The 23,427-nt window shown below is 36.8% G+C and overlaps 1 protein-coding gene across 2 annotated transcripts in view; it reads left to right on the plus strand.

Moving 5' to 3' along the window:
• Positions 1-299: 299 nt before the first annotated feature.
• Positions 300-23,427, plus strand: part of RB195_011320 (uncharacterized protein) — a gene marked incomplete at both ends in the record, with an annotated part of 63,641 nt that continues 40,513 nt past the window's right edge. The window contains 12 exons of one of the 2 annotated variants that reach the window (XM_064192677.1): positions 300-434; positions 516-632; positions 1,587-1,705; positions 1,818-1,915; positions 6,074-6,194; positions 6,257-6,344; positions 7,157-7,315; positions 7,389-7,546; positions 13,950-14,018; positions 14,259-14,375; positions 17,611-17,739; positions 19,418-19,535. In XM_064192677.1, coding sequence (XP_064050261.1) covers positions 300-434; positions 516-632; positions 1,587-1,705; positions 1,818-1,915; positions 6,074-6,194; positions 6,257-6,344; positions 7,157-7,315; positions 7,389-7,546; positions 13,950-14,018; positions 14,259-14,375; positions 17,611-17,739; positions 19,418-19,535 — 1,428 coding nt within the window. Of the gene's footprint in view, positions 435-515; positions 633-1,586; positions 1,706-1,817; positions 1,916-6,073; positions 6,195-6,256; positions 6,345-7,156; positions 7,316-7,388; positions 7,547-13,949; positions 14,019-14,258; positions 14,376-17,610; positions 17,740-19,417; positions 19,536-23,427 lie in introns of those variants that run through there. The other variant, XM_064192679.1, reaches the window with a different exon arrangement.

Below are 23,427 nucleotides of genomic sequence, written 5' to 3' on the forward strand. Positions count from 1 at the left end.
GGAGAATAATCTCTCTTTCGTCTTTTTTTTACATATTATATTTTGATTTGTTTATACGAGCGGTTTTATTCAATATTTGTGAAATATGTCAGATCCTTTCCTTCTGTTTTTCTTTTTTCTATTCCTTCTTCCTTTCTTTTTTTGCTATTCTCATCCTTTACTTCGATGTTACGCGCAGCTAGTCATCATATGTTTTCCATATGTTCAGTTTTTTCAGTGAAATATTACAGGCACACTAGCTGCATAGTAATTTATTCCCTACTCATCTTATGCTATCATTCCTCATGACCTGAGGAGGTATGCGTTTCGGTTCGGGCAGCTACGACGTTCGTCGAAGCGAAGGACTCAACCCTTCACTGTTGACAACAGCCCGCCATGAGATCACATGTACGGTAGCGTTTCTGGATGGCACCGAGCGTCAATTCCAAGTAGATGTGAGCGGCACGGAAATTTATAGCCCCTTTTCTGGGTCACCGTGACCCTACTAACTGAGCTGACTCACTCTCTCGTTTCAGAGACACGCCCACGGTTATGTCCTGCTGGATAAGGTTTTCGCACATTTGGAGCTGGTTGAAAGGGATTTCTTTGGGCTACAGTTTCTTTACGTTCTTGGCACCAAGGAAACTCAGAAGGTGAGCTCAGGAATGAAAAAAAAACGACGAAGGAAGTTAGGAAAATAGTGGAAGGAAATAAAATTGGCGATGTCTATAACAGATCTCTCTATATTTCAAGTCCACTTTCCTTGAATTCCATTAAATGTATCACATACTACTATTTTTTTATTGTAATTTTGTTGTTTTTTTGTTTTCGTAGCTTTATTTCTTAATTTTAGTATTTCATTAATACTTATACCTTTTTCCAAAATTCCAATAATTACATCGCGATTTGTCACTGGCGACTCGTCCAACACTACAATTTGAGGGTAACGTCCGGGAAATTTTTGAGGTGCTTGGAAATGGTGGGCTTTCTGCAGTGGTGGATCGAATTAGGCATGTACGATAGTCTTCAGATTTTACCGCGAAAATCCAAAGTACCCGCTTTAAATCTATAGAACAGATACATCAGAAGCAGTGGAATGCTCAATTTGCCTGACGATGCAAGTGTTTACACCGAAATGAATGATGGAATAAATGCGTACGAAGGGAATTAGGGGTGAAATTATCTGACAAAACAACTCTCGATACTTGTTCGAGTAATGAAATACACTTTAGTGGGCCTTAATTCGTCAATCCCATAGGCGTAAAGAGTTGCATCGTTGCGTAAGCCAGTATCTGTTATTCTTGACATTATGGAGGAAGTTTTGTGTTTTCACCTCAGGGGCTGAAGATCGCAACACTAAAAGTATCCTCGAACGCTTCGATTAATCCTTATGACTAATAGAATTATAGAAATATAGGAATAGTTTAGAAATACAGAGTGTAGACATATAATAAAATAATGGAATATAAAATGAAATAAAAGTAAAAGTAAAAATAGAGGATATCGGAAATTATCGGAATCAAAGCAAATTTTTCCCTTAGCTCCTTGTATGTTCAAGTAAGCATCGAGTCGTCATCGGAACCTTCCCTTCAGCCCGTGAATTCCAGCGATGGCTCGAACCAAACAAATCGATTCGGAAACAAATGCTGTGCCCTCCGTTCCACCTCTGTTTTCGAGTGAAATTTTACGTTAGCGATCCGAGTAAACTCACTGAAGAATACACCAGGTATGTTTTACTGTATTTATTATTTGTCATTTTCATTCATATTTTCATTTATTTTATTTTAGTCCTAAGAAGTGTTAGGCTGCCTATTTTCGCTGAAGTCAAATTCGTTCAGGTACCATTTCTTCCTACAGATTCGCTTAGATATTCTCGAAGGCCGGCTTCGAAGCACGGAAGGATCTCTTGCACTTTTAGCGAGTTATGCCGTTCAGTGTAAGTCTAACAGTTGGAAACTAGCTTTTTTCCTACATTTTTAGATAAAATCTTTGATCTACTGATTTTCGTAGTTTTCAGAAGAATTCTTTATGCATGCATGCGTGTTTATTTGTGATGCTTTTGATTTTTTTCGTCGATTGTAGGAGCGCTCCAGAAAGAGAAAAACTTTCCACTCATCCCTTTATTTTGGCAACTTCCTCTCCACCCAGTCCATTTTTATTGTATCAGGCACGTGTGCGTCACGTGATTGTGCTGTCATTTAAATGACAGCTCCAACGTTTGAAAACGACGACAAGTTGACAGTTTTAAAACACTGACTGTCATCACAGTTTCTTGCCTCATTTCTCGACCGGAAGTAATATTCCCATCCCATTTAACTTACTCCTTTTTGTTTTAATTCTCCACTGACAAATCGCTGATTGGAATCTTTCAAGAAGGGGATCATTTGCTGCGTATTTCAAACTGGTTACGTTAACAAAAAAACAAGTATCCTGGTTTCCAGGGTTTGATAAACTTGAGGTTAGATAAACCCATTAGCCATTTAATAAATGTAGAATTAACTGAAACTCTTATTGCCAGTAAAACTGTAACCTACGGCTATCAATCATAGTTTGCATTATTATTATCATTATTATTATTGTTATTATTACTATTATTATCATCACTATTACTATTGTTATTATTATTATTATTACTGTTATTACTATTATTATTGTTATTATTATTATTATTATTATTATTATTATTATTATTATTATTATTATTATTATTATTGCTGTTATTATTATTATTATTGTTGTTATTATTACTATTATTATTATCACTATTACTATTATTATTATTATTATTATTATTATTATTATTATTATTATTATTATTATTATTATTATTATTATTATTATTATTATTATTATTATTATTATTATTATTATTATTATTATTATTATTATTATTATTATTATTATTACTGCTATCACCATTATAACTATTATGTTTAATTTCATTTAACTTGCTTTCGGCGGAGGGTATGTCTTTCTTTTTGATTTTTTCCGAAGAATATTTTCCTCGTACTATTTTTACTTTCATGTCAGATTTTTCTTTCAATATTTTTTCTCTTTTTATTCGTTGCTGCTTCCGTCATAAGTTTATGGTTTTGTCCGTTGCCTTTTATTCGGCTCCGTTAAGTGTACGAGACGAAAAAAATCCCATCTATCACGCATTTCCTCTCGTTTCTTTCAACGATACACATTTCGTGGACGTTTCTTTACGTTAGTGAAAGAATTGTTTACTTTAATGAAAAAAAAAACTCAACAGCACCCGCTGTTGATTCCTGCTTTTCTTCTGCTCTTCAATCGTATTCAAGTGCATTTCATTTTCTTTCTCGTACTTCTTCTTTTTCTTTTAAAATGTTGTGAATTGTTGGACATACTATCATTTATTGTTTATTGATATTATTTGTTTTGTTTATTGTTTAACTTATTGTTATTCTACTCATTTTTGTTATTATTTACACACTACAGTCTAGTCCAGCACATTTACAAAATATCTGGTAATGATTTTAATTCACATGAAAACGTATTTGAGTTCTTGATGTCACAAAAAAAATTTCACATAAAATAAGCATATTATAGGATTATCCAAACTTATAGTTACCTCCAAAATTTTTTCCGTTCGCTAACTGTGTTCCCGCAAACGCGTGTTAATGTTAACAATAGATAGCGTTAAGTGGCACGCTTACAACGCGCATCTGGACCGCGTCGCAACACGTTGCAAACGCGCGAAACTAGTGAGACGACGCTGACGATCAATGAGACGGAAATTTGCTACGGACTATAAATGCAGCGTTGATGCCGACGGTAAATAGAGCGTCTAGAGCTTCAGTGAATCGGTTTTTTTTCAGCATTTTTTTGAAAAAATCCACAATTTACCAATTAAATTCCATACGTTCTGTAGCAGGAGAATGACCTGCCAACCGACCACAAATATGCTGTGAAGAGTCAGCCGCGCTGTGTAAAACATAGGCGAAATTCCAGTGAGCTCTATTCCATCTTTTTTCTATTATGTCACATCTGTTGGTGTTTTCAAATGCACAAATAAATAAACGAATAAATAAATAAACAAGTAGACAAATAATTAATCAAATAAGTCTGAACATCTTCGTCTCAAAATGGTATTTATAGAGACTAGTAAGCAGTATACATATGTGGGCGGTATTATTTGTTGTTGAAGATCACACATTCCATCTTCACCTTAGGAATACAAATTGATTTATCAAATATTATAATATCAATAGTATGATCATAAAAATAGTATTCATTGATGAATTATTTGTTTGACAGGAAAAACTCAAACTTACAAGTAAAATTGCACCGCTAAGGTTTCCAGATCATTTTGAAGGAAAAAACGAGATGTTTCTGGCAATTAATAATACCAGCCACATATGTATGTTGCATGCTAATGTTTATAAATACCACTTTGGAAAAATGTTTAAAAATTGCTGGATTTATCCAAGAAAATGTTGGAAAAGAATGAAATAAGTAATTTAAGCCAGAAGTGCATCTAGAAGTAAATTCTACGACGAACCTACGTTTCCCAAAATCTCACGTCAAACATGTATTTGTGAAGAGTCAGTTTCCGAAAAAGGAATCATTTTCCACATTTGATTGACAGAGTTAATTTTTATCTAATTTTTATCTAATTTCGATCTAATTTTATCTAATTTTTTATCTTATTTTTAAAGGCATCACTCCACGAATCTGAGGTGGTACGGATTTCAGGTGGAGTATTCGTATACGGGATGGGAGACTATGGAGAGGGGGTGATTCCGTCCATTTCTTCCTAATTGCCGTAAAAAATGGCCCGGAAGATACGGCTTCAGGCGTTTTGGCGCACTATTTTCTACAGGGAGTTCGACTGGAGCGCGCCAGGCTTGTGCGGCGCCGCATCTTCCGGGCCGTTTTTTTTTACGGCAATTAGGAAGAAATGGACGGAATCACCCCCTCTCCATAGTCTCCCATCCCGTATACGAATACTCCACCTGAAATCTGCACCACTTCAGATTCGTGGGGTGATGCCTTTAAGCTAATTTTTATCCCTGGAAAATTGAGAACCTGAAAGGATCGAATTGTAGAGAGGTCTTTCCTCCACGTAACTCCACCATAGCAAAGCTGAAACGGTTACGCGCGCGCGCGGTTATGTCAACAAGTACTAAGGCGGAGTGCAAGTGAACCGTTACGTGAGATTAGCGAACGGCACTAAGTTGACACCACGGGAACCGTGTTGATTCACATTATAGTGTCTTTTGGGAGTGTACCGTATCCTGGAGCACCGTTTAGTTACTTCTTACGGAAGTTATAAGTTAGTCGTTATTTATAATCGTTAATTAAAACTGTCCTTCTGCCAAAATAACTTAACTTAATTTAAATAAACTGAAACTATTTAAGAAATATCCCCAGGACTCTTATCTTAAATATACTTCTCCAGTTTTTTTAGGTTCCATATTTTATTCTTTTCATTATCGTTATTTTATTTTTTTTGTTGCTTTACTTTCGTTATTACTGTTATTGCTTTAATATCATTTTTAACATTTTCTCATTTTTCTTTATTTGTTTTTCTTTTTATTTTTTCTTATGATGACCTTTATCACCTTTCTCACCAATCATCATCACACTTTCATCCAAATCAAAACGGTCCGAATGACGCCTAGTTACTTTTATCTTTGTTTATTTGAATAAATTTCTCAATTTTTTTTCTCAATTTCGGATGTTATCAGTAGAAATGAATCCATTTTTAATTTTCCACAAAATTTTCCACAAATCAATTCTCGAGTTGATCTCCGATTTTGATCTCCGACTTGCCGAGTGTGTGGCCATCGATCAATAGTCTGAGCAGTCCCTTATTCTTGCAAAATTCTCCTGCTACTATATTTGATTTTTGTCCGCTCATCCATTTCTGGAAATTCTTCAAATGAAAAAATATATGAGGGGTAAACCAAGCAGTTTGAATATCTATTCGCCACCTCTCCCTTCTTCCAAAAAATCCTTGCTTTTATGTAGCACATGGAACATGAACCTTTAGAAAAATAAACATTTATTGACGCCGGCGAGCCACGATTTTGAATAACGCAACAATTTTCAACAACAATATCGTTTTTAGCTGAACTCGGTGACTACAATCCAGAAGATCATCCGGAAGGTTACCTTAATCAGTACAGATTCGCTCCAGGACAAACAGCCGATTTCGGGAAGAAGGTAGCGGAACTGCACGCTATGCATAGGTAGGGGTTTGCGGATGGTAACACAGGATTTGATCGATATTGATTATGTCATGGGTTTGCAGAGGTCAAACCCCAGCGGAGGCTGAGTTCAACTTCCTTGATCATGCGAAACGGTTGGATATGTATGGAGTGGAACTTTTTCCAGCGAAGGTTAATTTTATTTCGAATTTTTGTTTCGAAAAGTAACACTAGTGACGAAGTTGTGGCCACAACTAGCAAAAAATATTTTCATTATTATATTATACACTATATTTACTTGTAAATTGAATTTAATTTTAGGCTAAATTTTAATATACAGGAAAATAATGTGATGATAAGGAATGATATAATAATAGGGTGTAAATAAATGTAAATTTAAAGTGAGTTGCAGTCCATACCATTAATAAGGATAAATTCAATTGAGTTCTGCAAAGAACTGTTTAAAGACACATAAAAGCGTCCAATGATGGAATTCTTCGGTCAAATTAGAAATTTTCGAACCGGAGGACAGTTGAAACAATATTTTTTGCAAGGCTTCTACTTGTTCTAAAATAATTTCTAACGTTTTTTCCTTTGCAGAAAAAGAGAGGTTTCTCACAGAATTCGTGCACTAACTCATAACTATAAATTAAGAACGAGAACAATTTCACAAGAAAATCTCATTCCAACTTCTTCCACTTCAAAAAAATTTCCATTAACTGCTCCACAAGGTTCTCAGCGAAGAAAAGGAGTTTGCTCATTTTTTAAAACTGAATTTATAATCAGTTTCGACGCAAAACAGTTGGTTTGTAGCGATGCGGACTTATCTTTTATCTAATTTTTTTCTAATTTTTTTACATCAAACCTTTTATCTAATTTTTAATTTCTAATTCTAATTTTATCTCCGAAATTCTCAAATCCCGTACACATTTCACTGAGATTTCTCAAATTTCTTAGGGTATCTTCAATCTATCATTTTTCATGGAAAAATCCGACAATTTCAGGATGGTAAAGGTCTTCCTATAGGGATCGGTGTGAACTCGTACGGAATGGTAATATTCCATGAAGGATCAAAAATCAACGAATTCGCATGGGCGACAATAATGAAGATCAGCTTCAAAAAGAAGCATTTCTATGTGCAAATCAGGCTCGGCGATCAACATGTCAGTTGATCTTTGATCTCTGTGGACCGACACCGTTCGCGGCCAGTCAGGATTATAAGTGTTCGTGCTTTAGACGCCCGACACGGTGCTCTCGTTCCACGTGACGTCGTCGCCGGCGTGTAAGCTGCTATGGAAGGCTTGCATCGAACATCACACCTTCTTCCGGCTTATCGCCCCACCGATCGCACCAACTCGTGGATTGTTATCGATTGGTAGCAAATATCGATACTGGTCAGTTGACGATTTCATCGATGGTCCCATTCGTTCGTTGCGTGTTAAGGGATTGCGTGCCCTTTTCTCGAAGTTCTTCTCCCTTTTCACTTGTAAACAAACTCAGGAACAAGCTCTGGAAACATTTCCACAAATATTTCTGTCCCTCTATGAATTTCTGTTGATATTCTTATAAAATTCTCGCAATTTCCATCCTTTTGCCAATGCTTAATCCAGAATATGCATCTCAGTCAGATTATGTCAGTCAGTTATGTCTTCGCTTATTTCCATCCATTTCCGTGCTTTGAATTCATTTTGTTTCGGGGTGTGACACGTTTTTTTTGCTGAAAAATAGTTGGGAGCTGGACATTTTCGAAAAAAAAAAGTTTTCTTGGTTTTCTGGATTCTTTTTGAGCATAATTTAGTTCTTAGTTCAAAAGCGATTAATTTTTTTTCTGACATTAGCATCTCTAGGTTTGGAAACTAGTGAAAATTTTGCACTATTTTGAAGCTTTTCCGAGCAGCTCCCATTTCAAATAGTTCAACATCATATATCACTAAGGTTCACATTCACTTCATTCGAATATTCGCCGAATCGAAATGAGTTGATTAAAAGCAGCAAATTTTCCCTTTCAATATTTCATGCTCAGCCATTGAAATTTAAAAGAGACGGCTACTTGATTCGTAAATGTACAAAAGACGAACGGCTGACGGTTCGTCCTTTTTTCCTTCACTTTTTGCATCGTCTCCTCTTTTTTTTCTCAATATCCTTCGCTTTTATAGATGTATGAATTTTGACGAAGGCCGATCTTTTTTATTTTATTTATTTATTTATTTTTCATTTCTTTAATATTTGTTGGATCCCTTTTCATGATTTTTCTTATCTTTCTAATCATCAGATACCGGAACCGTGTCCTGACAGGAAATTCACAACGGAACGACTTTATTTAAACGTGAAAAATTTCCACTATCGTAAAATCTCGCTATGCTCATTCGGAGCACTGGAACATGGTGTCAGTTAAACATCGCTTAGTTTTCTGGATTATCAATTCATACCTCTCTCTTTTCCTATTTCTTCTCATTTCGAAATCCACTGTGTGATCCTTTCGCTTGCCAACCATGTACTATTTGGTGCAATTTCTCAAATCGAATTCAAAAAGATTTTTCAAAAGATTTTGTGTCCTTTCCGTTTTTCATAGTTCAAATTCTTTTCAGTTCGAATTTCTGTAGTTATTTTACTCTATCACATTTCATATTCAATTTCATGGTTACAGTGTTCACAAAGATAACTATGAACGTTTAAATAATTTTAGTCATTCATTACTTTTTTGGATACTTTGAGACCGATTTTTTGAGTCGCGCTGACATCGTAACGACTTGTTTTTCACTCTGAAAAACATATTTTCAAGCTTTTCAATTTTAGTTAAATTGAATTAAGTTAAAATAAGTTGAAAACAACTAGTTTGCGTCATATATTTCTTCTCTCCATTCTATTCCTTTGCTATTTTCTTCTAATCGTGAAAATTTTTCCTTCTTTATTCTTTGTCCCATAAATCCCGAAAGGCATGTGTGTGGATACAGCAATCGCTCTCTAGAATTCGTTTGATAAAAGAAATACTCTGGATAAGAGACAGAAAGAGAAGTTTTTTTTTTCTGTTTCCTACGCATCGATGGCGATAACCAGCATTCCTTCGTTTTCGTTTCTTTTTCTTTCGTGTGGAAATTTCTCGTCGAAAATAATTCCAATCGCAGAATTCCATGACTCACAATGGAATCAGAGCGAAATTATGAGGTCGATGGGAGACAAATTTTCCGGGTATTTTCGACCGAGCATCGATTAGGCGACAATCGGACACGACAGAATGCAAAAATTGCACATTTCACGATTGTGTCGAATACCAGTAGCGGGTGAATAGATATTGCGCGTGTTTCGCGTCCTGATTCACCTCACACCTCTCGTTTCCCTCAATTGAGCTCCGAAAATACTTCACGTTACCGGAATTTCTGTTCCTCTACTTGCTCCGTTGAGTTATTCACACTTTTATCCGCCTGCTATTCACTCTTTTTTTTTTGTTGTTGCAAAAACAACTTTGTTTATTTCGCTGACATGGATCGTGTCAGGACCGATTCGTGCCCCGCGTAAAATGCGCAAACTCATGTACCGAGCACGAATCACTTCCGAGGCGAAAAAAAACCTCAAAAATTGCCTTCCTCCGTTTATGTAGGTACTGGCGTAGGCGGCACCCCGCACCAAAAATGATCGCGATTCATCAATCCACATGTTTCACTATGCATACGCAATAAATCCTGAGCAATGGGAAATGTGAGGAGGTTATTTTTCTGTCGACGAGGAAATGTAGGCACAGTGAACAGCGAGTACCACCGCTGTCACCGTCACCGCCACCAGCACCACCGCCACCACTAATCCACGGTTCGTTGAATCGATCGAGGTTTCGTACTGAAAACCCACTGACTGGTTAGAATTGGTTTTTGGCCGAGCCCCACGTTACTCACAGCACTCGATCAGTTTCTCTCGATGCCTCTTTTGTTATCCGCCGCATACCTCGTACGTAACCTCTTGAAACTCAACCGCAACATGGCCTTGCTTTCTCGATGAATCCCCCATTGAGTGCGCTCGACTTTTTGAGTGTTGGCTGAAATTGTGCTTGAGATTCGCATGAATATATGCTTCTTTTTCGTGTTTCACGCTGATCTTTGCTGTACACCCATATTTCTGCGAAAATCCTTATTTTATTCTTGACTTTATTAGATTTTGATGGATTCAATTGAATGAGTGAGTGAAAATACGTGAATATTTCTATTTTTCCGCATTTACCAAGTATTTTTTCTGAATATCAACACGTTTTCAAAGAAGAAAAGCATGGAAATTCTTAGCGAAAGTAATGAGGAGGTTTTGCCTGAAATTCAATGAATTTTTTTTTTACTTGCCAGCCTCTGCACAAACTCTTGAAAAGAAGGAAGAGTTCCAAAAAGAAATCTGAGGTCAGATATTTATGGACAACGTCGATACTCACGATCCGGATCCCTTTCCATTTACCGTTGAATTTTGCCAGGGTTCACATTATCCCATTACCCCAACATCCCAACACGTGAAAGATATGGTTCACGTGAAAAATCCCAGGTTTTCTTAATTTTTTCAAAAAAAAATTCATTTGAGATTTCTCCTATAGTTCTTCCTCTCTTTTTATTTCTTTCTTTTCGTTCTTTTCTCCTCTTTTTTCCTTTTCTTTTTTCTTCGTTTTTCTTTACTTACATTACAATTTACGGATTGTCACCATCCTCGTCCTCTCTAACTGATCCTAATTTTTTTTTCGAATACAAAATGTGGTTAGTGTTCTATTCCAACATTCAGCCTCATTCACTTTTTTGAAGCTCGAAATCGGTCTGAACAAGGCAGGACACTGCAGTTTCAAGCTTACTCCTTCTTCAATTCGATAGTTGAGGCCAAAGAAAAATCAAAAATCCATTTATTGTTCTTTTTTTCAAATTGTTCGCGGTAGTTTTCATTTTGAGACACACTGATGGTGTTATTGTAAGTCAACGCATTCTTTAAGAAAATGTTACTCTCCCTTTCATTCTATCGTTTACGGTTTTTTTTTTCGCGCGGTTATTGTTTTTTTTAACTGTCGAGGTAGTTTTTATTTTGAGATATACTGCTGTTAGTGTAAGTGAACCCAAATTTTTAAATAATTTTTACTCTATCGCAAACGGCTTTTTGTTTTCGCTGTATTGCAATGCGTTTTCGTTTTAGGACCGGCATTTGAATTTATTTTCCGGAGAAGAGAAACTTAATGACTTACTCTCACAAATTGTTTTTGTCGTTTTAAAGCCTGTCCTGAACACTACGAGCTCCCCAGAAGCGTAACGTAACCAAACAACACCCAGCGTGGTTGATTTTAATTGAACAATCATCGTAATTTGGAACCGTTTGAGTCTACTGGACTCCTCGACCGCTTAATCAGTCACAACAACAGGAATACGACGACAATTTCAATAGATAAGTGTTTGGAAGCAAGTCCTCTTCCTCGAATAGTGACTTTTTCAACCTCTGTTTCACCTCAATGGAAGCCTTCCGTCTGTAGTGATTCTTCGAAGCGAATTCCATGTTATCCCGCTTCACCACTGCTCACTGTTATCTCATATTCAGATCGATTATGGATTGGATAAGAATGGAAATCACCCAAAAATCATTATGCTTATTTTACTCGCTTACTTTTTTCTTTTATGTTCGTTTATTCTTTTTTAATGAAAATTCTTCCCTCTGTTGGACTATCGCTTTTCTCAAATACGTATTTTTTCTTATTTATTTTCTCTTTCTTGGAGCCTGCGATATTTTCTGAATACTCATTTCCTTGATCGAAAATCACCGAAAGTTTTTTTTTTGATTTTTTATATTATTACATTAATGTTTGCAAAGTATTAGTGTAGTTCTTTATAATGAAATTTTAAATTAAATTACTCGAATAAAATTTAAATAAATTTAATTTAAATTTTATATAGGTAATTCCGATGGTCTAGCGGGTTGAATTTAGAAGAGAAAAAGATTTGAAAAGTGAAGAGAAGCTCGTAACTGAGAGGTCATCTTCGTGAGGTATTTTAGCTTCTTAAAAGTGATCCTAACGGAATATTTCCCTAATTTCCTTAAATGTGTTTTTCTTTTCTTAATGAGATTTACAGCGTTCAGCTGAATAAACCTTATATTTAGAACTACTCCTTAGCTAAGTTATTAGAGCAGTACATAGTCGCAGCCAAACCTGTTCAAACCGCAGGAGCGCGACGCGTCTGCGCAACACTGCTGTCTTCCTCTCTCCCTCGCTTCCTCTTCTCTCTGCCTTGTCTCAGTCGAAGACGCTTTGCGCTCACCACCGAGCCACATTCGGCGAAGACTAAATGGGTGCTAAAAAATATCCAGAAAATTCTTTCTGATCACCCTTTTTATATGTTACTTTTATACTACTTGCAATTTATCATTTTTTCGCTAATTTTTATTTGTCCCACAGCTACCATGTACTGCGTTTCAGTTTCAATTCTTTTATTCAAAAACAAATGTTTTTTCTCGTTTCCCGAATCTTTGAATCGTTAGCGCCAACAATCCGTACTAGATATCAAATTACATGACGAACGCTACTGAAGGTAGCGTTTACTTTAGGAACTTCTACCGACGCCCGGAATTCTGGTTATGTTAGGGAAATTACTTTTGAAACTATTTCAACTTTACCTATATATGTTATTTATAACCTGCGTCTTTTTCTTATGACACATTTATAGATCGATGGTTTTTCAGAAAGCTAATTTTTAGTAGAATTTTTCCCCATCACTATCCTGAGATCAGTTCATAGCTTTTCTCTTTTTTTTTTGTATAAGACTTCTTCAAATTCAAATTCTTCATTGCAAACGGTTTCTTTTTCCACTACACCACCAAAAATCTGCTTAACGCCTCGAAAATGTTTTATTAGAATTATTATTATTCTCTAGGTTGGAACTTGGCTGTACTGTCTTTTCTTGAACGACATGTTAATATTTAGGAGAGAAAAGGTCCCTAAAGATATTTTTGAGAGAGGTAGGTCCATGAAAATTCTCGAAACTCAAAATAGTTCTGGTCATTTACAATAGGAGAACCGATGAGTATGAAACACTCAAGTGAGTTGAATTTCATCGCGTGAATCAAACAGCGGATCAAATTCATCATGTTTTCCTACCGTAATATGTATAATATAATATGATAATAATAATAATAACCACCCGCCCCATAATAATAATATAATATATAATATTTACGCATGTACTGTACATAATTCGTGTTATGTACATGTGCAGGTTTTTGTGCACACTGTCTTAGATCAACTGAATCAGTCCGGATGAAGTTCAATTAAGAATTGAATCTTTACTAATTATCATATCCGGACAATTTTTAGTTCACTCAACTATTTTCAAAGGAAAAAAAAGAAATGCGAAGTTCTGACAAATGAGAAAAAATTTATTCCGATAGAATCTTCGAAATATCGCTCAGTACAAAACCGGAAAAGAATATTATTTTGACGGAGTTTTCACAAATATTGCAAAAAAAAAGGACTTATATTCTTATTTATACCTTTGTGTCAGTTTTTGTAGTGGTATTTCCACAAAAATCGATGACGTGTAGTTCCGAGGAAATTTCTCGATGACGAGGAGAACACTCGCAAAGAAATACATATGTATTTCATCTCGGGGGCACCATTACCCCGTGCCGAGAACCTGTGCAAACAGAGAACTACTCATCTTATCAAGCACATCAGTTTTATCAGCCAGCGATGACCTGAGTGTTCGTTCAAAAAATGTGATCGCTCTCGTTTTCTTATGCATCTCTCGAATAAATTTCAATGAAATTTTTAGCTTAATCGTTCATAAATCTACTTATTTTCAGTGGTCGAACAGAATTTCAAACGATGGAAGATGTGAAACATCGTGCACGAGTGGAACGTACATTTCAAAGGTCGGTTAGTTTCCCGCAGCGTAGAACCGCAACGCTGATTGCGCTAACGTAATCAATGATTCGCCGCGATGTTTTTTTTTCCGCTTTTTTTCGATAATGATAAATTTGGGGCGACCTCGACAAGAGTCAAATCGTCGTCGACGTCGTCGTCATCGTTTTGCTGCCTGCTCCTCCCTGTGTGTGCGCGCGTTCGCTGTGGCTCCCCGTCCCACTTACCGCATCTGACTAATCCGCTTTCAGATCTCATAGTAAAACATCATTTCTACGATCAACGTTCAGTGGTGTACCGTCGTGCGATACGTCCCGAACGTTCACTCCGACCACAGCTTCACCGGATATCGCATCTAGGATTTTGAGGTGATTTTCTTGTTATTTTTTCTCAAGGAAAAAGCTGCTGTTCTAGAGAAAATCGAAGAATTTGCAATTGTTCAATTCACTTGCTGCGGAAGTGCTCGTTTCGTTGATACGCAAATGCGGATTATTTTCCTGGGAAAAATCAAAAATTCGAATTTTATTCTTTCGTTTTTTTCTTATGGAATTTGTTATTCCAAATTCACTTGAAAATGCATATTTATTTATATTATATTATATATTTTTCCTCCTTTTTATTGACTCTCATTTACATATGACATAAATAATTTATAAGTTAGGCGCAAATTCACTATTGCTGTAGATAAATCAAAGTTATATAATTTATTCCATTTTGATGGAAGTCCTTTAGTTCTTCTTCTTTTCGGTTTATTGTTCTACAAATCCCATCTGTTATAAGTGGACTCACTCTTTACTTTTTAAAATTCTTGAAAATTCTACCACTTTTACTCCTATCTGAATATATTTCATCTAATAAAACCTATAAATCTTAGACTTCTCTTCTCCTTCCCTGAATTTCACCCCTTAATTTTTTACGTTTAAAAAATGACCGAATTTCTTCTTCATTTGTGAGAATATCCTAACGTTTTCAGAAGAAACATTCCAATCGCAGCCGCTCACAGTGGCTGTGCAGCCAGCGACCTCGTTTGCATGGATTTGTAAACACAGAACGCTTAAAACTTGTTTCTCTTCTGCATACAAGCAACAGTAACAAAAGAAAAAGATTTTTATCGGGAAAAGCTATGTTTATTATGCTTCCGAAAAAAAGAAATGCTTGCCACTTTTGATTTTCGGATTTCCGAAGCGTAGTTTCATCGACTATCGTTTTCGCATTCACTCCATGGCTAAATCAATCGAATCCTAAAAACTTTTTTACAAACATTTTCTACGTTTTCTTACAGCACTTTTCCTTATCAAGAAAAATTCAATTGCATGAACTTAAAAAAATGCATCTCCATGACTCATTTGACCTTATTTTTTTCTTCTAAAATTTCTTCATAATCCGTCGACGTACTGGACTTGCAAAAGAATACATTTGAACTTTACTTATCAGTGTTATTGTTTACTAATCTCTATTTACAACATTTCTGTGGTTTTTCCACTTCTTCCCATTTTCTTTTCCATTCTTCTTCCCGTTTTATCTGTCAAAAACCATAAATAACACGTCCATCACTTCCCCATGAATTCTTCTGGTCAATGTGCACCCTTTTTTACATTTTTGTTCTTACAAGAGGGCGTTGGCCAATACATTTTCGTGCGGAAATTTGCGCCACCGAGACTGTTTACCAAAAAACCGTTCACGTCTTCAATCAATTCGATCCTGAATTATGTCAATTGTGCCAAAGATCTCGAGTTACGGTAATTATTACAACACTTATGTGAGGCCGGTTGAGAAATGCTGACTAACACAATTAGTCCTTGCTAAATACATTTTAACGGCGGCTACTTAGGAGATGAGTGGAAATACTGCATTTTTCGGCGTATCCTTGAAAATTTCCGGAAAAACGGTGACTAATTTTCGCACTTATTTACTACGCCTATAGTTTTTTTTTGCTCAAAGAGTTTCTGCACCGGCTATTCACGATCAGGAATTTTCATAAATTCATACCTTTGTATTTCAACGAAGACGACTCTTTGAAATTCAAGATTTTACCTTCATTACCTGCTTGAATTGCTTTAGGGTTTGGGCACATTAAAAAATCAATAAAAAATCACTTTTTGGGTCAGACTCTTGCACTCTTTCGTTTAACTTTAGCTGACATAAGTGTTTTTTTTTCGGTACCGTAATGAAAAATTTATTTTCTGTCTTTATTTCATTTGCAGGGTGTTTTCTCTCTTTCTTTGTCTTAACAAAAATTTAACTTAAAAATTTACATACGCATACGAAACAAGGCATACAAAACCGCCGCTAAGTTGTGTTCCAAAATCGGTTTACGACGGATTAATTTTAATTAGCGGATAATTATACAGATTACTGAATCAATTAATTGACGGACAATTAATTTTTTGTTTCTTCGAAAACCGTCGGAATGGGCAAAAATAAACATTAGAAATGCTTTTCGAAAGCATTCCAGCTGCTGATTTCATACATGCTTCCTGATTTTACTTGTATTGGTTATATTGTATTGATTGATTGTATTGAAGACTGCTCGAAAATCAGTATGAACGTACATTACACATAACGTACATTGAAGAAACTAGACATCTTCGAAAATAGAAACTTACGAAATTTGAACTATCGTAAAGACCAAATTCTTCATTTGAAAAATTTCCGAGCAGATTTTCCACAACTAGGAAGATATGCTTTCTTGTTAACTTTCAATGCTGCAATTTTTGTAAATTTTCTAAGAGAGTAGGAATTTTGAACCCATATATGATGTGGGGAATCAAAATGCTCTTAGTAGCTTCTTGATTACGAATATAATAAAAATTTTGTCTAATTTCGAAAAATTAATGCGGGTCCCATGAACACCTTTTCCTTCCACGGAGGTGCATCCGCTGGATAAGCGAATGCCAGGATTGCGGAGGTGTGAAAATAATTAACGGAGGTTGGGGAAACTTTCCTTGTTTTCAGGCTACACATTTGTGAAAATTAAATTCTTGACGTACATTTGAAATCAGTAGCTCACTTGCTTTCAAACGGTATTTTCACAATATAATTCTGTCCACTCCCAAGAATTCCGACGGTTTGCGACGGATTAATCCATTAGCGACGGATTTTCGGACAGAAATTGGTAGCGGTGTTGTGTAGGGCAACAATAAACAACCAGATTGTAAACTTGACGCTACTAGCGGAGAGCTTAGATTCGTTTTTAGCCTTCTTCAATAGCTGAAAACGTGTTCCGACGCTCATCTGATGCTCAGTAGATACAATTTTCTTCCTTAACCTTTAAAAACAATGTCTTTACAACTAGAATTTCATTTTGTTGTTTCTTTTTCTCCTTCGTTGTTTCTTTTTCTTTATTATAAATAAAATAACAATAGTACAACTAATAGTAATAATATTAATAATAATATGGATTTATTTCAAATGAATAGAGCAAAGTTGCATGGAAATATTGTCCTTTTGGACGTTGTTGGCACAAATAGAGCTATACAGTCCGTCTTGCAATTAATTACATAAGTGAAGGCAATTAACTGATTTTCTAAATAATATACATACGTCCTCTAGATTTTTCTATAACCTGATACCATTCTGTATTCTGTATTGACGCAAATTTAGTGTGCATTCGAGGACACCACGACGAATAATGCCAAGCGAGGATTCGGTACTGTTAAGCACACCACCGTTGAACGGTTACTGTAGCGAAGGGACACTTTCTCGATCCAGAAGACCTGTGGTTGAAGACAGGTCAGTGGATTTCCGCACCTTTTTCCTCGCAGGACCTCCGCACTTCCTCATTTGTTCACGAAACCGCATGCATTTCGCATCGCGGATGAGGTATGGGTGTGTGTAGAATTTCATTTGTTTGGATTGGTCTACTGATTGGCAGCTGCTGGACGTCGCGGTGCGTCTTCGGCGACCGCATACGTTCTCGGGAGGTCGCGCGTCTGAGTCTCTTCGTGTAGCGTGCTGTTCCGCGCGCTGTTCCGCGCGGTAGTGTTTGTATTCGTGGCCCAGGCGTACGTCGTCTGACCGTGAGACGATATCTCCCTAATCATATCTATCATCGTCTCAGTGTCCGTTTTATGAGCAATGAGAGACTTCGCTCACTTTATTGCTCTCCACACACGCGTTATCGGCCTAATCCTGTACATGTGAAGGATTTTTCTCGGAAAATTACCTGCTTTTTATTCTCTACGTGAACATCTTAAAGTATCTCTAATTAATCTCTAATTTGTTTACTGTCTATCTTTATCCTCTTCTAGTTTTTCTATCTTTTAATTAATCCTCAGAATCTCCATAGAAATCCCTCCACGTTCCATACGGTGTGCGCAGACATAAACAGCCTCTTTTCAAACATGTTTATTAGCGGCAACAGCCCACGTTTTGTGATATTTCTCGACAATGGAAATTTCCCCGCGGCCCCGTGATCTAAAAAGACCTTCACTTCCAAGCGGGACCTTCCCTGTCATCCTGATAGAATTTCGAAACGAGAAAATTGTATTTTTTGCCACAACAAATGAGAAATATCAAAATTTCCAAAAAAAAAGTTGCCGAAATTTATTCTTTTTTCATTTCTTGTACGTTCAACTCAATTAGAAAGTTGTCTTTACAAAATGTTTTCGAGAAGTTTGGTTCTGAATAGGGGGTTCGACTTACGTTCCTCGTTAAAACGGTGGAAAAATCCGTAAAATTCTTGATTAATGGTTATTGGGCATTATTTTATCCTCTTCCTTCCTTTTTCATTCTCCTTCGGTCTCATCCGCTTCTTTCTAAAGCTTCTGTAAATTTCTATTTTAATCTTCCTTTACAAGATTCGTCTCGTTTCATGCTCAGCCCGGTGCGATGTGAAAGAGAAATTTTGTCTTTTGCAAAATTTGCAAAATTGAAGTTTTGCGGTCTAAGAATAAGTAGAAGTCATTTTTCTGCATTCCTACATATTTTTCCGCTCATTTCTATTATAGTTGCGGAATGAATCCTTGGACTTTCTGTAGAGGAAGGTACAAGGATTCATTCCGATTCTGACGTGAAACATTAAAGGACTAATATCTTCTTGTCGAGATGTTCCTTGGAGCTTTGAAACAACACTTCTCAGTTTTTAGAAGGATTTTTAGGTTTTTCTTAAGCGCTATAGCGTCACATTTATGTACGTACTTTGTATTAAAATGTTCAGTGTTGCCTAAGGCTCTTTTCTCCACGAATCACAAGCGTTTTATTATAAACACTACGAGAATTATATTGTGATCGTATGGCATTCCACGTTCTCGATGCCATGCGTGGACTTCCAATTCGTTGTGAAGTTCACGTTCCCGCGTAAGCTGACAATCCTCAAAAGTGTTGTTCGTGGAAAGAAAGTACGCTTTGCGTTCATTCGCCGCAACACATGCATTTATTCGACATTTTCCGAGAGTACAATTCATCGTAGGTCGTTGGCTGAGGAAGGAAAGTACGCTAGGTTGTCGTCTGTGGGTGTAAATGCGGCGGGGCGCACCTCGCTCTCTCCCGAGGACACCGATAGCCACTTCATATTACATCAGTTGTGAAAAATAAATATAAAATAAATGTACTAAGACCTTTTTTCGGTTCTCTCTGCTAAGAAAACCTCCCACCGGATGCTATAAATGTTATTTTTCATTCCTGTTTACTTTTGAACTTCCCCTCTGAGATATTTTAAAGGCATCACCCCACGAATCTGTGGTGGTGCAGATTTCAGGTGGAGTATTCGTATGCGGGAAGATGCGGCGCCGCATAAGGCTGGCACGCTCCAGTCGAACTCTCTGTAGAAAATAGTGCGCCAGTACGCCTGAAGCCGTATCTTCCGGGCCATTTTTTACGGCAATTAGGAAGAAATGGACGGAATCACCCCCCTCTCCATAGTCTCCCATCCCGTATACGAATACTCCACCTGAAATCCGTACCACCTCAGATTCGTGGGGTGATTCCTTTAACATTTTTGGAACATAGGTCCTTTACGTCCGATTCAAGGGAATATGTGATTAGATCTGAATCCGATTTTTTTTCAGAAAGGGATCATGTTTGCTAAAAAAAATTGAATTAGTACAATATTCTTGAATGTTGAATGTATCACTGGATTATAATTCAAGAATTAAATATTATATCCTAATACATATTAAAATACCATATTCTAATGCATATTACTGAATTATAATTCATAATTATATGATACATATTACTGAATTTATATTGTATATTACATGTTTATATTTCATTTTATTGTATTCTATATATATTATTTACATATTATGTTGTGTATTATTGAAATAAGATATCGTTGAATCAACAAATTTTGAAGCATTGATAGGTTGAATAAAAGGTTGGCGCTTTTCCTCACTTACCACCTCACCTTTGGCGGATTGGCGTCAATTTGTTGACGAGTAACGTTGAGCTAATTTCGTGTGTGTTTGTTTCCTGTTCTTTTCTATAAATAAGCACTTCTTGGCACACATAACACGTTTTGTTCAAATCACATGACCTGAATGTTTCTTCTCGGGGAAGTACTTCTTCATTCATTGGATTATCGCAATCCCAGACTATCCAGGAGGATGGACTGCGTTGCGCGCGGCTCTCCATCTACTCGGCCTGATTCTTATGGTTAGTGCTGCTTCACTTCTCTCCTGGAACACACGGCGGCGTCAATTATTCCGGCTTTACTGGAACTAATCGTAGATTCCCGGCGCTCTGCTTCGTTCTATGGAAAAAAGCAATTGTTCGCCGTGAGAACTCGTTTGTATCTAAGCACATTTAGCCGCTTTCATAAAGAAGAAGAAGTGACCGTTTCGAAATTATTTGCATGGATGTACATATGTATGTCTATCGTATGTCTATGTCTATCGCTTTTTTGCTGAAACTTCCACTTCCTGGATCTTTTCGCCAGAATTTTCCTCTACAATAGGTAGAATAAGCCATAGGCACTTTTCTTAATGGACAAAATTGAGGAAGATGTGACCGTTTCGAATTTATGCGCTCACATGTATGTATATGACATCTTTAGACTTTTCTTTACTGAAATTTTCCGGATTTTCTTTCATCGGAATTCTCCTCTATAGAAGGTAGGACTATTTATTAGTTTATTTATTATTTTATGGGTTTCTATTTACTATTTCTATATGGAAGATTGTTGAGCCAGATTAATTTTCCAGAGCCAGATTAAGTAAATACGGGTTTCCTTCCGGAGAAATCCAACTTTTTCTAGTTTTCTTTGCTTTTTTTCTGCAGATTATGTTCTCTCTAATCTCCTTTACATTTACCATTATTTCTTCACATGGCTCATCCGATAAACTGCTGTCTAGTCTGTCGTCGCCGCATCATTCTCACGTGTCTAACGGACCCTGTGGGCACCAACCGTCCTCTGCTAAGTAGCCACCGCATCGCACTAGTGAAAACCAGGTTGATTTTGTCTGGGAAATTTCCACGAATCTCCCATCCACCTTATTTACCTCCCAATAAACATTCATTCGATTGCAATTTCTAGACGTCTAATGGGACTTTTTTTCTTACAAATCGCTAACTCATCACGACTTTTTTTTCCTAAAAAAGGACATTCGTACTTGCAGGACTACAGATGTCCTTCTTCTTGATTTCTTAAAAGGCGTCTATCTTAAAACATTCGCTTCCTATGGGATATTCCGAAGAATGGTTTTTTTAAAGGATAATTTTCTCACAAGCTACCATAAATCTCATGAAAGCTTTTTTGCTCACCACCTTCGTTTTGAGGGCAAAAAGATAGAATCTCTCTCACATTTAAGGCAGCGTTCTACGATTCTGACGGGCGCTGAACGCTCAGCGAAGGCGTAAAGCGTAAAGTTCGGATGGTACATTGTGGAACTTGGCGTACACGTTCCGGTCGCCTCCGTGGCCTATTCATTGGTTTCACTCGAATAGGCTGGTGAGAAGCCATCATTGATCGTCGACCGCTCGCTCGCGGATGCGGCGCGTACACAAATGTGGCGCGCTGCAACTGAAATCGGCGTGAAAAACGGTCCCTTATTCCCCTAATCGTAGGAGAAAACGGTGTCTTACACCCACGCTGGCTTCCACACAAAATCGTGATATGCTGGTTTTAAATGGTATCATCCGACATTTAAAACCCTATTTTTTCCTCGACTCTGATGGCATTCTACAATGTTGCGTTGACATTCACAACATGTGGAAGAGATCCAGGAAATTCCTTCTTGTGCCACAAGAAATCTTCTTGTCCTATACCTTGTCCGAACCAGAAATATCTAGTCTAATCGTCCGTGGGCGTGTTTTTAAGACATCATAGTTATTGAGAAAATTCGATAAAACCTTCCTAACTTTCTTTCATGTTTTTTATTTTTTTGCGTCCTTTAAACTTCTAGTGGGACTACTCCATACTCCATTTCCATGATCCTCTGTGTCACAAAAATTTAAATATCCATAAGAATTGATCTGTCTACCAGAAAAATTTTCGAATAGATCCAAATCTAATTCTTTTTTTTTCGTTCTGGATAACATCGTGATCATTCTAATATTGTGTCATCGAGATTTTGATCAATCGTCTAGATAGGAGTTAGAGAAGCACATGGAAATTAGTAGTCGGTAAATATCGATTAATTGAAATCGCGCCCCAGAACGAATCTTGTGACCCAGGGACCCAAGGAGCCGCATTTGTTGCAGAAATGTTCTCCTATTCCACGGGCGTTTCACAGACAGCTGAATTTTCAGATTTTAATCCTGGAAAAATCCTTTTTGTGTGAAGAAAAGTGCATGGAAAGTGCACATTTCTTACGAGCCCGAATGAGTCAGCGATTCTTTTTCTATTCATTTGATGAAATGTGTGCAATTTTCTCCAATTCCATGACGTTATCAAATTTCTTGCTCACACCACACATCTCTATGTAACACCTGGCATTTCCATATCCATTAATGGATTAACGGCTCGGCGGCTACCGCTACGGTTTCTTCCTGATCCACACGTGCATTATCCCACATAGTGCCTGTCGAACGTTATTCATCTCCTTCTAGAAGGCTTCAGATATGATTTATTAGCAAAATTTGCATAGTAGCCGCAGCGATTGGATAAATTAGATGCTTTTTTCGGTGTTACTGTCTGACTCTTACTAAGTGTATTGAATATTTTTTCAAAAAATGAATTCCCCATGGTCTGTGTATGTATTTTGGTTTTCAAGCCGACAGACGTGTGCGAAAAGTGCGAAAAATCGTGTCAGCGTTCACTCAACGACCGCTTAAATTCGTGTATGCGTCTTTTTTTTCTCCACCGAAACGATTCGTAGCAAATTGAACGGCACATTGGACGAAATATGTAGAATTTTCTAGTTGAAGCGAAATCTTGGTGCAAATTCAATTTTTTTTACCCAAGTTTTTGGGATGGTAGCAATTTTCCGAAAGCTCAGAAACTAGTCTTCCTTAGTCGAAATCCACAAAAAAGTGCAT

Source organism: Necator americanus, chromosome III, assembly GCF_031761385.1.
Source record: "Necator americanus strain Aroian chromosome III, whole genome shotgun sequence".
Taxonomy (NCBI): domain Eukaryota; kingdom Metazoa; phylum Nematoda; class Chromadorea; order Rhabditida; family Ancylostomatidae; genus Necator; species Necator americanus.